Here is a 13747-nt window from a genome sequence, read left to right on the forward strand (position 1 = left end):
CACTGGGGAATTTGAAGAGTGCTAAGACCAAGGAAGGGCTCTTTGGGGATTTGATCCCCAGACTAACAAATGTAACTTGATATCTGTAGGCTGTAATAGTAGGGAGGTAGATAAGAGCACAGGCTCTGGAGGCCCACTGCCCTGGGCTAGAATCCTTGGGCAAGTTACTTAACCTCTTAGTATCCTTTCCGTAAAATGTGCCTAATTCAAGTACCAGCTTCAAAGTTGTCACCAGGATAAAATAAGAATATAGGTAAAGCCCTGGAACATTGCCTGACTCTACGAATATTAGAGCTCTTGTTATTGATGGCAGTGCTCGTGATAGGAATCTGTGGAGAGATGTCCAAAAAATAGTGATTTAGGGGAATGCGGGAAACAGGGCTGTCACAGATATAGTGGAAGAAGTGAGGCTACCTAAGAGGTATTAGCAGTGACAGTGGGACATATTTGGTGACCAGCCTCTAGGAAAAAAGAGTAAAAATTGACCCAGTGGGAAAATTTAAAAAGTTAGAAAGTGAGTTTGTTGTTATTAATATACTTTTACTCTTCCCAGTAAATAGATTCTGTTTTGGCATTTGAATATGAAAATAAATTAGTTTAGGTAAGTTTTCAGGGGGTTCTGCCACGAAGGAGTTCTACAGTGAATTGCCCTTCTCCTTGATCTCATTGGGGTTTCCAGTGAGCCCTGCATTAGTAAGCTAACTAAACTAAAAAAAATTTAAAGCTCAAAAAAGCATTATTATAGTTATTCTGGTTTCTGTGTAATATTTTTCAGTCAGTCTTCATTTAGAAATGATAATCCATTCCTGTGGAATAATATAACATTTTAATTTCTTATTTGGCTACTTGAATTTTTAGGCTGACGGCAAACAAGATGATACATCAGGAGATCACTTGATTAAATCAGACCCTTCAGGTAAATCCAGAAGACTGTATATTTAATTAGTGTGTTAACAAGCAATCCACAAAATTTCTTTTTTTCTCTTTTATCTTTTTTTAACATAAAAAAATGTACATATGTAATGTATACAACCTGAGGAGTTTAGAGGTACATACACACCTAAGAAAGCATCACCACAGTCTATGCCATAAATATATCCATCACCTCCAAGTTTCTTCCTGCCCTCTTATTTATTGTTACTATTATTATTAATTTTGTGATAAGAACACTTAGCATAAGATCTACCCTCTTAGGAAAATTTCATTTTATTATTATTTTTTGGCGGGGGAGTGCGCCGTGCAGCATGTGGGGATCTTAGTTCCCCGACCAGGGTTCAAACCTGTGCCCCCTGCAGTGGAAGCGCAGAGTCTTAACCATTGGACCGCCAGGGAAGTCCAGGAAAATTTTAAATATGCAGTACAGAATAAAATTTCTCAAAGTGAAACCTTTTTTTTCATTTGTAAAGATTTTATTCTGAAGCACATTATAATTATTCATTAAATTAACAAAATTATGGAAATGCTTTAATTTTTTTCCCTTTTCACTATATAGATTGTTCTTCAGAACTCTAAGAAATTAGACCTTCAATTAAAATAACTTACTCCTCTGGGTAGGCAGTTATACTTTGACCCCAGGTGGTAATAGGAGGTTACCTCATGACCTGGGCCATCTGGGGTCTTCCTGCCTGGCACTGCCCCTTTACCACAGCAGAGCCATCCTGTGTGGAACAAAGTGTGTGGCCATCCATGATTTAGGGTTAATAGCTTGGTGAAATGCATGCTGCTTCTTCCTGTGAATAGTGTAAACAATTAACAGACCATGTCTCACTCTTAAGAAACTTTTTTTGTTTTGTTTTGTTAAAAATTTGCCTTATCTCTAAGTCCTGTTATTGGTAATCCTTCCCTCTGCCTTCTTCCATGCAGGTCATTTGACTGGGATGGTTGGCACTGCTTTATATGTAAGCCCAGAGGTCCAAGGCAGCACCAAATCTGCATACAACCAGGTAAAGAGGAAGGTTTTTGGGGAAAAGGAAAGATCTCAAGAGAGAGATAATAGTAAGAATATCAAGATTACAGCATTTGGGGTTTAGTTACCAGCTGAAATAGTCAGGAACATTCATTCACTCAATATATATCCACATGTCTATTGAGCGACTGCTCCAAATAGGACACGTGATGCCCAAGGACAGTGTCTGAAGCTGGCACTGTTGTTGCCAGGGAGCTTACAGTCCCTCCATCCATCTAAAGAAGATTTGAACTAACTGGTCCTGGGCCAGGCCCCAGGAACACAGGGAACAAGGCAATCAAGTAATAAGACATCTTATTCCAGCCCTCCGGGAGCTTGTCCATTGGTGGATGATGGTGGATGAAACAGACAGTAAACAAATAAAAAATTTTTAAATCACAAACTCTATAGGAACTAAGAAGAAAAGAAATGGAGTCCAGTGACCAGAGAACAGTAAAAGACATCATCTTTAGGTCGACTGACTAGAGAAAGCCTCCCCAAGAGGATGGGTTTCAGGATAAAGGAGGAAAGGGGGGAGAAGCCATGCAAAGTTGGGGGCTGGAGCTTGGCTGGGAGAGAAGAGGGGTAAGCAGAGGAAATAGCATGCACAGAGAGAAGACTGGATGAGAGGTAGCGTGGCACACTTAGGACAGTCAGAGAGAGGGTCAGTGTGGCTGCAGCGTGGTGAGAGCTATGAGGGCGAGAGGCACGAAGCGAAGCTGAAGGGAAGGCCAGGGTCAGATGATGCAGGGCCAGCTTAGCCATGAGAAGCGATGTGCGCAGGCAGCGCCTGAAGGATGTTGAGCGAGAGAGTTCGTTCTAGCTGCTGCCGGAGGCTTGGCAGGAGTCCAGGTGGGGCGGCTGAGCGGGGACCAGAGTGGTGGCAGTAGAGACGGGGAGAAGTGTGCAGATATGAAATACATGTTGGGGGGGAATTGACAGGTTTTCCTAATGGAGTGGGTGTTGGGTGAGGAAAAGAAAGGAAAACAGGACAGTGCTCAGGTTTCTGCCTGGAGTGGCTGGGGAAAGGGTAGTTGACTGAGCTGAGGAACCATGAGGAAAGACCTGGGAGATGGAGGAGAAGACAGCAGGAATATTCCGTCTAGGGCATGTTTAATTTGAAATGCCTGATGAGAAATCCGATTAGAGAGCTCCAGTTGGCTGTTAGGGACTCAAGACTTGAGTTCAGAAGAAAGATCAGAGTCAGAGGTATAAATTTGAGAGCCATTAGCACACAGATGGGACTTAAAGCCATGAGACTGGATGAGATCACTTCGGGCAAGACCGTAGAGCTAAATTTTTAAAATACATGAGGCAGGCAATTCACATTAAAGCATATTTTCAAGCTAGCAGTGGCAACTGAAGCCTGGGTTTTGGTTCTGACAGGGAGCACTTGGTAGTGACAGAGTTGAAGCAGACCTCCAAATACCTGGTGAGGGTGAGGGTGTGTGGAGATGGACACGCCCACCCTGAGGGAGGGGGAGGCACCTTTAGTGTCATCTTTCTGCGTTTGGTTTGTAAGAGTATAATGAAATCCTTAAAAGGACCTTACCCTTTGGCCTAGCACATCCACCTTTTGAAACGTATCCTAAGGAAACAACCAGGGACATTCAAAAAGATTGGTGTAAAAGAGGTTTGTCACAGCGTTGTTTATAACAATGAAAAATAACAAGCATTTAAAAAATAGGGAACTGGTTAAATAAATTATGGGACATCCATGTAATTGAATATGTCATTAAAATATTAGAGGCCGGTTTTAGAAAAATAACATTATAGTATAAAGATATTCTTGCTATATTAAGGGAATAAAAGTTACAAACGACAGTGTGGTTCTAGTTTTATAGTGTGTGTGTGCGTTTAAAAAAACCCACCGAAAGGGCGTATCTTAGCCATCAATTGTAAATATCCTTAAGCAGTGGGATTATGGGTGGTTGCTATTGTATTCTTGGTGCTTTTCGGTATGTTCCGTTCAGTATGTACATTTTTCTACCGCTAACATGTGTAGGAAATGACACAATGAATGTTTGTTTTTAAGACTTTGGAGGTCACTGGTTGCAGAGGCTCTCCTACTAATCCTTGAGTCCAAATTCATTGACGTTTTCCTTGCAAGTGGCTCCTGTGCCTGTGTGCAGTTCACCATGAGCAGTCTCCCACTCAGCCGGGTTGTGCTCAGCTGCCTCAGGCACAGGGCCTTCTGACCTCCTTCTTCGCCCTCGACAGCTCCCTACCTGAGACTCTGCACTGACATGCCCTTTTACCTTCTTTACTTACACTTCCATATTTTGTTAGGAGTCGTCACGATATTTCTGTTGTGCTGTGCTTCTGACCTCGTTGGTATGGCTTTGCAATCAGTAGCTGACCTTTGCTATCAGCTGCAGAGTGCGATCTGTGTTTCCCTTTTGCAATGATTAGTAAAGATGCAAAGCAAATTCTTTCAACAGATCTCGGTTGTCCTTGCTCTGTAGTGATTATCCTCAGTGTGTGGCCAGTGGTTATCTATGTCTATGTGTATAGCTAAACCAGTTACAATTAATTTTTAAGAAAAACATTGAAGTCATGCCAAATATTTTATCATCTAAAAATAAATATGTCTCTCATCTATATTTTACACCTATAATTTTTTTTTTTAGAACAAAGCGAATTTTTTCTAGTGTGGCTTATTTTCACTTATGCAAACATCCCAACTAACAGTGCTCATCCTATAATTCCCTAGTGGATTATGCTTTCATATCTAGCCTCTAAATAAAATTCTTTTTCCTCCTCAGAAAGTGGATCTCTTCAGCCTGGGAATTATCTTCTTTGAGATGTGCTATCATCCCATGATCACAGCCTCAGAAAGGATCTTTGTTCTCAACCAACTCAGAGATGTATGTATCAGATGTTTTAATGCCTCAATTTCCAATACCCTGAATCTTAGCATAGACATTAGAATTTGATGCAGGGTATTTTTCTTGTATTTATAATATAGAAAGAAGTGGTCCTACTATAATTTTCTATATTTCTAGTAAATGGAAATCCACCTCTGCTTATGCACTTACAATGATGAGAAACTTACCCCAATTTCATTTATTTTTGGAATCATACTTGAAGATATTTTGCTAAGTTATCCTTTTTAAAAATATTTGGAGGGCTTCCCTGGTGGCGCAGTGGTTGAGAATCTGCCTGCCAATGCAGGGGACACGGGTTCAGGCCCTGGTCTGGGAAGATCCCACATGCCCCGTAGCAACTAGGCCCGTGAGTCACAATTACTGAGCCTGCGCGTCTGGAGCCTGTGCTCCCCAACAAGAGAGGCCGTGATAGTGAGAGGCCCGCGCACCGCGATGAAGAGTGGCCCCCGCTTGCCGCAACTGGAGAAAGCCCTCGCACAGAAACGAAGACCCAACACAGCCATAAATAAATAAATAAATAAATAAAAATTAAAAAAAAAAAAAAAAGAAATCTGTTTATAAAAAAAAAAAAAAATTTGGAGATTACTCTTGATTTTTTTTTAATTTTTGAATTTTATTTTATTTATTTTTTTATACAGCAGGTTCTTATCAGTCATCAATTTTATACACATCAGTGTATACATGTCAATCCCAATCGCCCAATTCATCATACCACCGTCTCCACCCCCCCCTCTTTTTTCCCCCTTGGTGTCCATACGTTTGTTCTCTACATCTCTGTCTCAACTTCTGCCCTGCAGACTGGTTCATCTCTACCATTTTTCTAGGTTCCACATACATGCGTTAATATACGGTATTTGTTTTTCTGTTTCTGACTTACTTCACTCTGTATGGCAGTCTCTAGATCCATCCACGTCTCAACAAATGACTCAATTTCATTCCTTTTTATGGCTGAGTAATATTCCATTGTATATATGTACCACAACTTCTTTATCCATTCATCTGTCGATGGGCATTTAGGTTTCTTCCATGACCTGGCTATTGTAAATAGTGCTGCAGTGAACATAGGGGTGCATGTGTCTTTTTGAATTATGGTTTTCTCTGGGTATATGCCCAGTAGTGGGATTGCTGGGTCATATGATAATTCTATTTTTAGTTTTTTAAGGAACCTCCATACTATTCTCCATAGTGGCTGTATCAATTTACATTCCCACCGACAGTGCAAGAGGGTTCCCTTTTCTCCACACCCTCTCCAGCATTTGTTGTTTGTAGATTTTCTGATGATGCCCATTCTAACTGGTGTGAGGTGTTACCTCATTGTAGTTTTGATTTGCATTTCTCTAATAATTAGTGATGTTGAGCAGCTTTTCATGTGCTTCTTGGCCATCTGTATGTCTTCTTTGGAGAAATGTCTATTTAGGTCTTCTGCCCATTTTTGGATTGGGTTGTTTGTTTCTTTAATATTGAGCTGCATGAGCTGTTTATATATTTGGGGGATTAATCCTTTGTCCGTTGATTCGTTTGCAAATATTTTCTCCCATTCTGAGGGTTGTCTTTTCGTCTTGTTTATGGTTTCCTTTGCTGTGCAAAAGCTTTTAAGTTTCATTAGGTCCCATTTGTTTATTTTTGTTTTTATTTCCATTACTCTAGGAGGTGGATCAAAAAAGATCTTGCTGTGATTTATGTAAAAGAGTGCTCTTCCTATGTTTTCCTCTAAGAGTTTTATAGTGTTCGGTCTTACATTTAGGTCTCAAATCCATTTTGAGTTTATTTTTGTGTATGGTGTTAGGGATTGTTCTAATTTCATTCTTTTACATGTAGCTGTCCAGTTTTCCCAGCACCACTTATTGAAGAGACTGTCTTTTCTCCATTGTATATTCTTGTCTCCTTTATAGTGAGTTCCACCATTCTGTCTTCCAGGTCACTTATCCGTTTTTCTGCCTCAGTTATTCTGCTGTTGATTCCTTCTAGTGTAGTTTTCATTTCAGTTATTGTATTCATCTCTGTTTGTTTGTTCTTTAATTCTTCTAGGCCTTTGTTAAACATTTCTTGCATCTTCTCGATCTTTGCCTCCATTCATTTTCCAAGGTCCTGGATCATCTTCACTATCATTATTCTGAATTCTTTTTCTGGAAGGTTGCCTATCTCCACTTCATTTAGTTGTTTTTCTGGGGTTTTTTCTTGTTCCTTCATCTGGTACATAGCCCTCTGCCTTTTCATCTTGTCTATCTTTCTGTGAATGAGGTTTTTGTTCCACAGGCTGCAGGACTGTAGTTCTTCTTGCTTCTGCTGTCTGCCCTCTGGTGGATGAGGCTATCTCTACTCTTGATTTTAAAGCAAAGGAGGAATCCAAAAATTTTGCATAATATCAATATAGTTACAGCAGTGGGAATGGGTTATAAGGATAATGGATATTTAGCTCTAGAAATTAAAGGTTCCAGCTGAATGGACCTGGTGTAGTAATGCCTAAAGAATACCACCATGACCAGAAGGTAAACGGGGTCTGGGGAAAATGTCAGCCACTTGAATTTTTTTCCCAGTGAGATCTCCATTTGTCTTCTTGGAATTGATCCTCGCCCAAAGGATCAATTGGCCCAAACTAAACTGTCATTGCCCAAACTAAAAGGGACTCATGTTAGTGTGTGAGGTCCAGGATGCCTATTGGAAATGGCATTAAGATGACAGTGGAGAATAAGGTTTGAGTGAGAGTGATTTAGATTCACATATTCATGAGCAAGAGATACGGAGAGTCTTCCTCTTCCTTTCTGAGCAGAGCCAAGCAGGCATGTCTGTTAGGGTAAATCACATACAGCGTAACTAAGAATACTCCGGGTAAATCACATACAGCGTAACTAAGAATACTCCAGGTAAATCACATACAGCTTAACTAAGAATACTCCACTAGATATCTTGGAAAAGAGTTTAATGGTTTAACTGCCAGAACAGCATGGGCAGCTGTGTTCATAATGTATCAGAGAGCAGCTGTGTTCATAATGTATCATAATGTATCAGAAGACATGAAGTGATTACTGTGTCCTTGCCTTGACTTGGAATGCTCTTCGAGGACTATGTCCTTGGTGGAGTGCCTTTCCTTAGTCTAAAATTCATGTTTGTTCCCTCATTTCAAGAATATCTCAACTGCCAAGTTAATGTTACGACTGAGGTCTTATTTACCAGAAAGGTGAGAAATTTGGGGCTAGAGGTTTTTGTGTTGTTTTTCTCTTACTCGGTATTGATGGTTTGGTATTTCTACCCTTTTTTAATCTGTTTGTTTAATAAAGCTACTTTGTCTTTCCCTGAAGCCATTAGATTTTAAATACTTTGTCCTCAAATGAGGTGCTTTCTGTCACCTAGGCTGTCATTTGGGTGAAGTAAGTATTAAGATAATACGAATGTCCTTGGAAGGATGGGCGTTGGGTTTCACGATGAGTTTCACATCCGTCTTCCCTTGTTAGCAAATTTTCATTTCTGTATTTGATTTTCTTACCTCTGGTGAATAAAATGCTTTCACTGTGGCAGTCTGCCAAGCACTTGCTGATTTGAATATAATATTTTTTTTAGCCTACTTCGCCTAAGTTTCCAGAAGACTTCGATGATGGAGAGCATACAAAGCAGGTAATTTTCTGATGCTTTAATTACTGTGTTCTCACTCTTGGGTTTTAATTACTCTTTTTCTTCTTCTTCAATTAGTAATCTTCTGCCACTCATTCTCTTGTGTCATGGGAACAACGTGGGGAAAAAATATCGAAAGATGGAGTACTTAAAATGTATTTAGACTTGAAATACACCATAAAAGTGCCAAGGGCTGACATAGAAAATTAACAAACTACAGGGTTCTTTTTTGTGATTCATGATGCTTTTGAAGTACTGTTTGGACCCTTGGCTTAGCTATTGAAAAAAAGAGAATGCTCTTACAGCTCATTGTTTTAGATAAAGCTTGGAACTTTAAGAAAAGAAGAATATATCTTAAAACTACAATTTTGTTCTGTCTTATGGTAAAGTAGCTCAAATTGTAAAGGGGAAGACTAGACAGCCAGATGTTACAGTAATTTAAAACAAAATAATTTCTCTTCCATACTACAAGTGTGTATGTGTGTATGTGTGTGTGTGTGTGTGTGTGTGTGTGTGTGTGTGTGTGTGTGTGTAACTCATGTCATAGTAAATATTGGCATCTGGCTAATATGAAAGAATCATTAGTGAATTTATTATAGTGCTTCTGGTGTACCTTTCTTCTTAATGCTGGCTTTTTGTCTTAGTGAAGCCTTCCATGGTTAATACTCTTGTCATGTAGAAGTTTATTCCTTAAACTGACTTCTGAACAATTATAATCAAGGCAAAATCCCTTATTTAAATTATTAATGTTGAGAACAGAAACCTAGCTAGAACATTGCATTAATTTGCTGTTTCTTGATTATTGGTTATGTATCTGGATGGACAAGTCACTTAACTTTTCTAGACTTTAATTTTCCTCCCCTGTAAAATAAAGGTATTAAGTACCCTTTATTTATATTAGCACTAACATCCTACAATTCAGTAGCGTTTAATGTGACATTTGTTTATGGCTCGAGGGACCCATTCTGCCTCAACTATTGAATTAGTAAAGAACCATTAGAAAATACATTGAGTTGTGTTTCTACTTCTTTTGTTAGCTGTTACCATTGATTCAAACTGAGTTGTTCCCCATGTTTTGGGGTGTCATAAGTAAATATTCATATCCCAGCCTTTCCCTGTAACAAGGTCAGTCTTATTCATTATTTCCTCATGTTGGCAGCTGTGGTGGTGTAGGAACTTAAACCACAGACAAAAGTGCAACTATGCACACCATTTGTCATGACAGTGATTGCCCTCCTGTCACAGGGACTTACCGGGCACCCTTGAGCATTTGCATTTGGGCTGTATAAACTTAGCACCACAAGCAGTGCCACGGCCACCTGCCACGTCATGTTGTTGCTTTTTATCCGAAAGGGGGCAGCATAGAAAATGCTTGTAGACTGAGTATAACACAGTTGTTGCCACATACAGAAATTAAGCAGTATTACATACAGTCTGTTTTGCTGAATAGGATATTATTTTTACCAGTTTAACATAAATTTTCATAAAGTTATATCATGTCAGTTTCCTTCTTTATGTGAAAAATAATTACCTGTGTTTTTATTTTAGCCTAAAACCAGGGGTAGGGATTTGGGGGAGGGTATTTTAAAGTTACATGACTAGAAAATGCTTAATGAGGTTCATCTAAAAATTGAGATTTTCTGATCTCAGGTATTCCTCTAACTCCTTATAAATCTTCATTATAAACAAAAGAATTACAGAATCATTATGGAGCCTTTCAAAGGTTTACATTGCCTTCAAATAGTTCCCTGCTTAATCAGGTGATAGCTGTGAAGGTATAATAAACCAGTAACATAAGAGAATTCAAGGGAATGGTATCAATACAGATAACATAAATGGAGAATGAAAAATGAAAAGCTGTTTTATACTGCTTTAGAGATTCTAGAAGCTCCTACGCGTTATAGTTTATACTAAAATTAAGCACCTAAAAATACTTGCTTTATATTCTTGTATCGTTTTTGATACAGTAGTTTAGATACAGTGTTTAGAAGGTCTCTAACTTCTGCTTCTATGTAGTTGTTGAGTTGAGGGTTTTTTGGTCCTTTATGGCACGGAAGTATAAGAAGGGCCTCTTTTAAGAAAGACTCATATTACATTGCTGCACAATTCTGTGACCATAATGAACTACAGGGGGAGAATGACAAATTCAGAGATTTCAGAAATACCAGTTAACATGCACCAGCTAAGTGGAAGAAGTGTGTCTCTTTTGGACCTGAACCAACCACCGCTTGTCAGGAGAATCCCTGAGCACCTTCCACTGCACCCGTCCCCGGGGTGCCTGGGTTTCGTTGTAGAAATCTGTCATCTCCTGGCTGTTGAACCACGATCCGGCAGAGCGGCCCACGGCCACAGAGCTGCTCAGGAGCGAACTGCTGCCTCCGCCCCAGATGGAGGAGTCGGAGCTGCACGAGGTGCTGCACCGCACCCTGGCCAACGTGGGCGGGAAGGCCTACCGCACCGTGATGGCCCAGACCTTCTCCCAGCGCATCTCCCCCGCCGTCGATTACACCTACGACAGCGACATACTGAAGGTGGGCCTGAGCCGCGCCTCGAAAGAGTTTCACCTGGTCCACAAAAGGGTGGAGTCACTTCCTCGATTTTCATGCAGTCCTTTAATGCCTCCAACATAAGTTCTTTTTTTTTCTAATTGAACTGCAGTTGATGTACAAAGTTGTGTTAGTGTCAGGTGTACTGCAAAGTGATTCATATGGATATATATGATTCTTTTTTTCAGATTCTTTTCCATTATAGGTTATTACAAGATATTGAATACAGTTCCCTGTGCTCTACAGTAGGTCCTTCTCCAACATAAGCTCTTAATCTGAGGTCTGTATATGCAAAATGTGTGCATATGCATTATTCCAGGAAGAGCCACACTTTTTTTAATTACTTAACTTGAAGGAGTTCCTGACCCACCGCCTACTAAAGAGATTAAGAAGCGGTGTTTTTAGAGACTGAGCCCTGGCCCAGCTGCCCAGTGCGAAAAATACCCAACCAGCTCAGATCCAGATCCGGTAGCCAATAGCTCCCAATGCTGGCTGCACGTCAAAGTCACCTGTGAGGCCCTTTGACGATACAGAGGCTCAGGCCCTACATCTGATCTAGTGACTTGGAATCTAAGTGTGAGGCGCTTCAACAATCTCAGAGCTCCCAGGTGGTTTCTGAAGCACAGGCAGGTTTAACATTCAACATCTATGTTCAACATAACATTCAAATGCCTTCAACATTTTCTTGTTTAAAAACAAAAACGGTCTGAAACAGTATAGCAAAATGTTAAAATTTGATAAAGTTGGGTGAGTGAATAACATATATTTTGTTATATTCTCTCTCTGTTTCTGTATGCTTAAAATAGAATTTAAAAGAGTAGTAGAGAAAGCAGTGGTAAGGTTTGTGGAAAATCAGTATAGATTTCAGGGGCTAGTTTTTCTTTGCTGGCAATATTAGACATTTGCAGGATTGTGGCTGACTTTTTAATTTTTGGGTTTTTTGCTTGTCTATTATTTCTAAATTTTCTATAGTGAAATAGTACTACTTTTATAATACGAAACAAATGAAAAAGACAGTTATTTACAAAATACACAAAGGCCTTGAAGCTTTCAAGAGGCCCACTATGAATTACCTTAGAATATGGGAGGGGGTTTGACGCTGTTAGGTGTTTGACTGCTGCAGTATCCCTGAAAGTCCTCGGGGAGAACTGTGTAGTACTATATGCCTGGCTCTCTCTGAAAGGCATACATCAACATAAGAGCTTGGACTTTAAACCTAGGCAGCCTTCCTAAAGTAGGACGTGTTGCAAGACATGTGGTTTCTTGTCTCCTGAATATGTTCAAAAGGGGAATGACTTGTTGAGACCTCTTTTTGATCTTGGGAATAAGCAATGTAATGCCTACTGCAAGCCACAGAAAAGTATGGTAGGGGATCCCTTTGATTAGGCTTTGATGACATTTTAATTGGTTATATCTTAGGGCAGCTTCTCCATCCGTACAGCCAAGATACAGCAACACGTGGGTGAAACCATTATCCGCATCTTCAAAAGACATGGTATGTCCTTTTTAAAAAATTATGTGCCTTCTCAGAAGATGTTTTGTTTCCTCATCAGAAAGTACTATGAATGGATTTGGGTGCAACCATATTTTACTTTTAAATTCAGTTCTAAGTTGTTGACACCTGTGAAATTTAAGCTTATTTTTATAATTCAGCTTGTTGAGGAGAAACAAATTTGAATATTACAACCTTGCCGCTAAAATACAGTTGGTTTGTGGAGTCAAAAATAGGACTGAATTAACAAACTTACCTTAGGTGAACTTTCCATTTAGAGAATTGAAGATAAACTGATTTCAACAGTCCCAGTAGCAGATTACTCAACTGTCAGGTCTGTGTTCATTTTAAGTTGCATCTGGAAAGAATGAGAACCTGATGATTAGTTATTTTTTCTCATTGGGTGTAGGAGCTGTCCAATTGTGTACCCCACTGCTGCTTCCCCGAAACAGGCAAATATACGAGCACAATGAAGCTGCCTTATTCATGGACCACAGCGGGATGCTGGTGATGCTTCCTTTCGACCTGCGGGTGAGGCTGGGAACATTCTGCTGACAGCGCGTGTGCCATGCCTGGTCCCAGGGGTGGCACCTGTATTAAAGGATGACCCCCACCATCCCCCTCTAGGCTTATATTCTTAACGTCACCTTTAGGAAACATAATCTTGGAGGAGTTATCAGGGTGAGAGCATTATGGGAATTTGGTAAACATTTGACCCTGTGTACATCCACCTTAGCGCTTATGACCCTAGAAACCTGAGCCCTGTATTGCAGGTGTCACGTCTGCATGTCAGTGTTGAGCTTCGCCAGGTGACCACATCAGGCTAACCTGGCCAACTTAGACACATAAATGGAGTTTTTTTCTTTATTTCTTGGCTAGGTCTTCAGTAGCTTTCTAACATGCTAATGTCTAGAACAATTAAATTCTTGTAACAGCAAGCATCTCTGTTAATTATGTGTGCTGAATTTTGCTCATGCTTGCTTTCTTATCCCCAGGGTTCCCTTTTGACAGCCGTACTCTTACCAGTTGATCACTCACATGGTGTTGGCTGCTAACAAGCCCATCTGTACTGTACATGCATGTAACAGACAAGAGGTTAATATCCCTAATGTACAGAAAGCACTTACACGTAGAGAGATGAGCAAAGGCTATAACCAGGCAGTTCTCCGAAGAGAAAATGCACAGGGCTGATAAACTTCTGAAGGATGTTCAGCCTCGCTAATAAGGAAATGCAAAGCAAAGGTATCTGAACTTCACCCATCAGACT

General features: G+C 40.1%; 1 protein-coding gene across 5 annotated transcripts in view; it reads left to right on the forward strand.

The window, feature by feature from the left end:
* The window catches only part of EIF2AK4 (eukaryotic translation initiation factor 2 alpha kinase 4), a 109221-nt gene that overhangs the window by 66437 nt on the left and 29037 nt on the right, over positions 1–13747 (forward strand). For all 5 annotated transcript variants that reach the window (XR_014257815.1, XM_082442882.1, XM_082442883.1 and 2 more), the window contains 7 exons: positions 859–916; positions 1864–1943; positions 4711–4812; positions 8392–8445; positions 10737–10973; positions 12408–12483; positions 12890–13011. Coding sequence is in view for 4 of the 5 variants with exons in the window: in XM_082442882.1 (XP_082299008.1) it covers positions 859–916; positions 1864–1943; positions 4711–4812; positions 8392–8445; positions 10737–10973; positions 12408–12483; positions 12890–13011 (729 nt within the window). In the remaining variant the exon portion in view is untranslated. The remainder of the gene's footprint in view (positions 1–858; positions 917–1863; positions 1944–4710; positions 4813–8391; positions 8446–10736; positions 10974–12407; positions 12484–12889; positions 13012–13747) is intronic.

Source organism: Balaenoptera physalus, assembly GCF_965194825.1.
Source record: "Balaenoptera physalus genome assembly, chromosome: 2".
Lineage (NCBI taxonomy): Eukaryota > Metazoa > Chordata > Mammalia > Artiodactyla > Balaenopteridae > Balaenoptera > Balaenoptera physalus.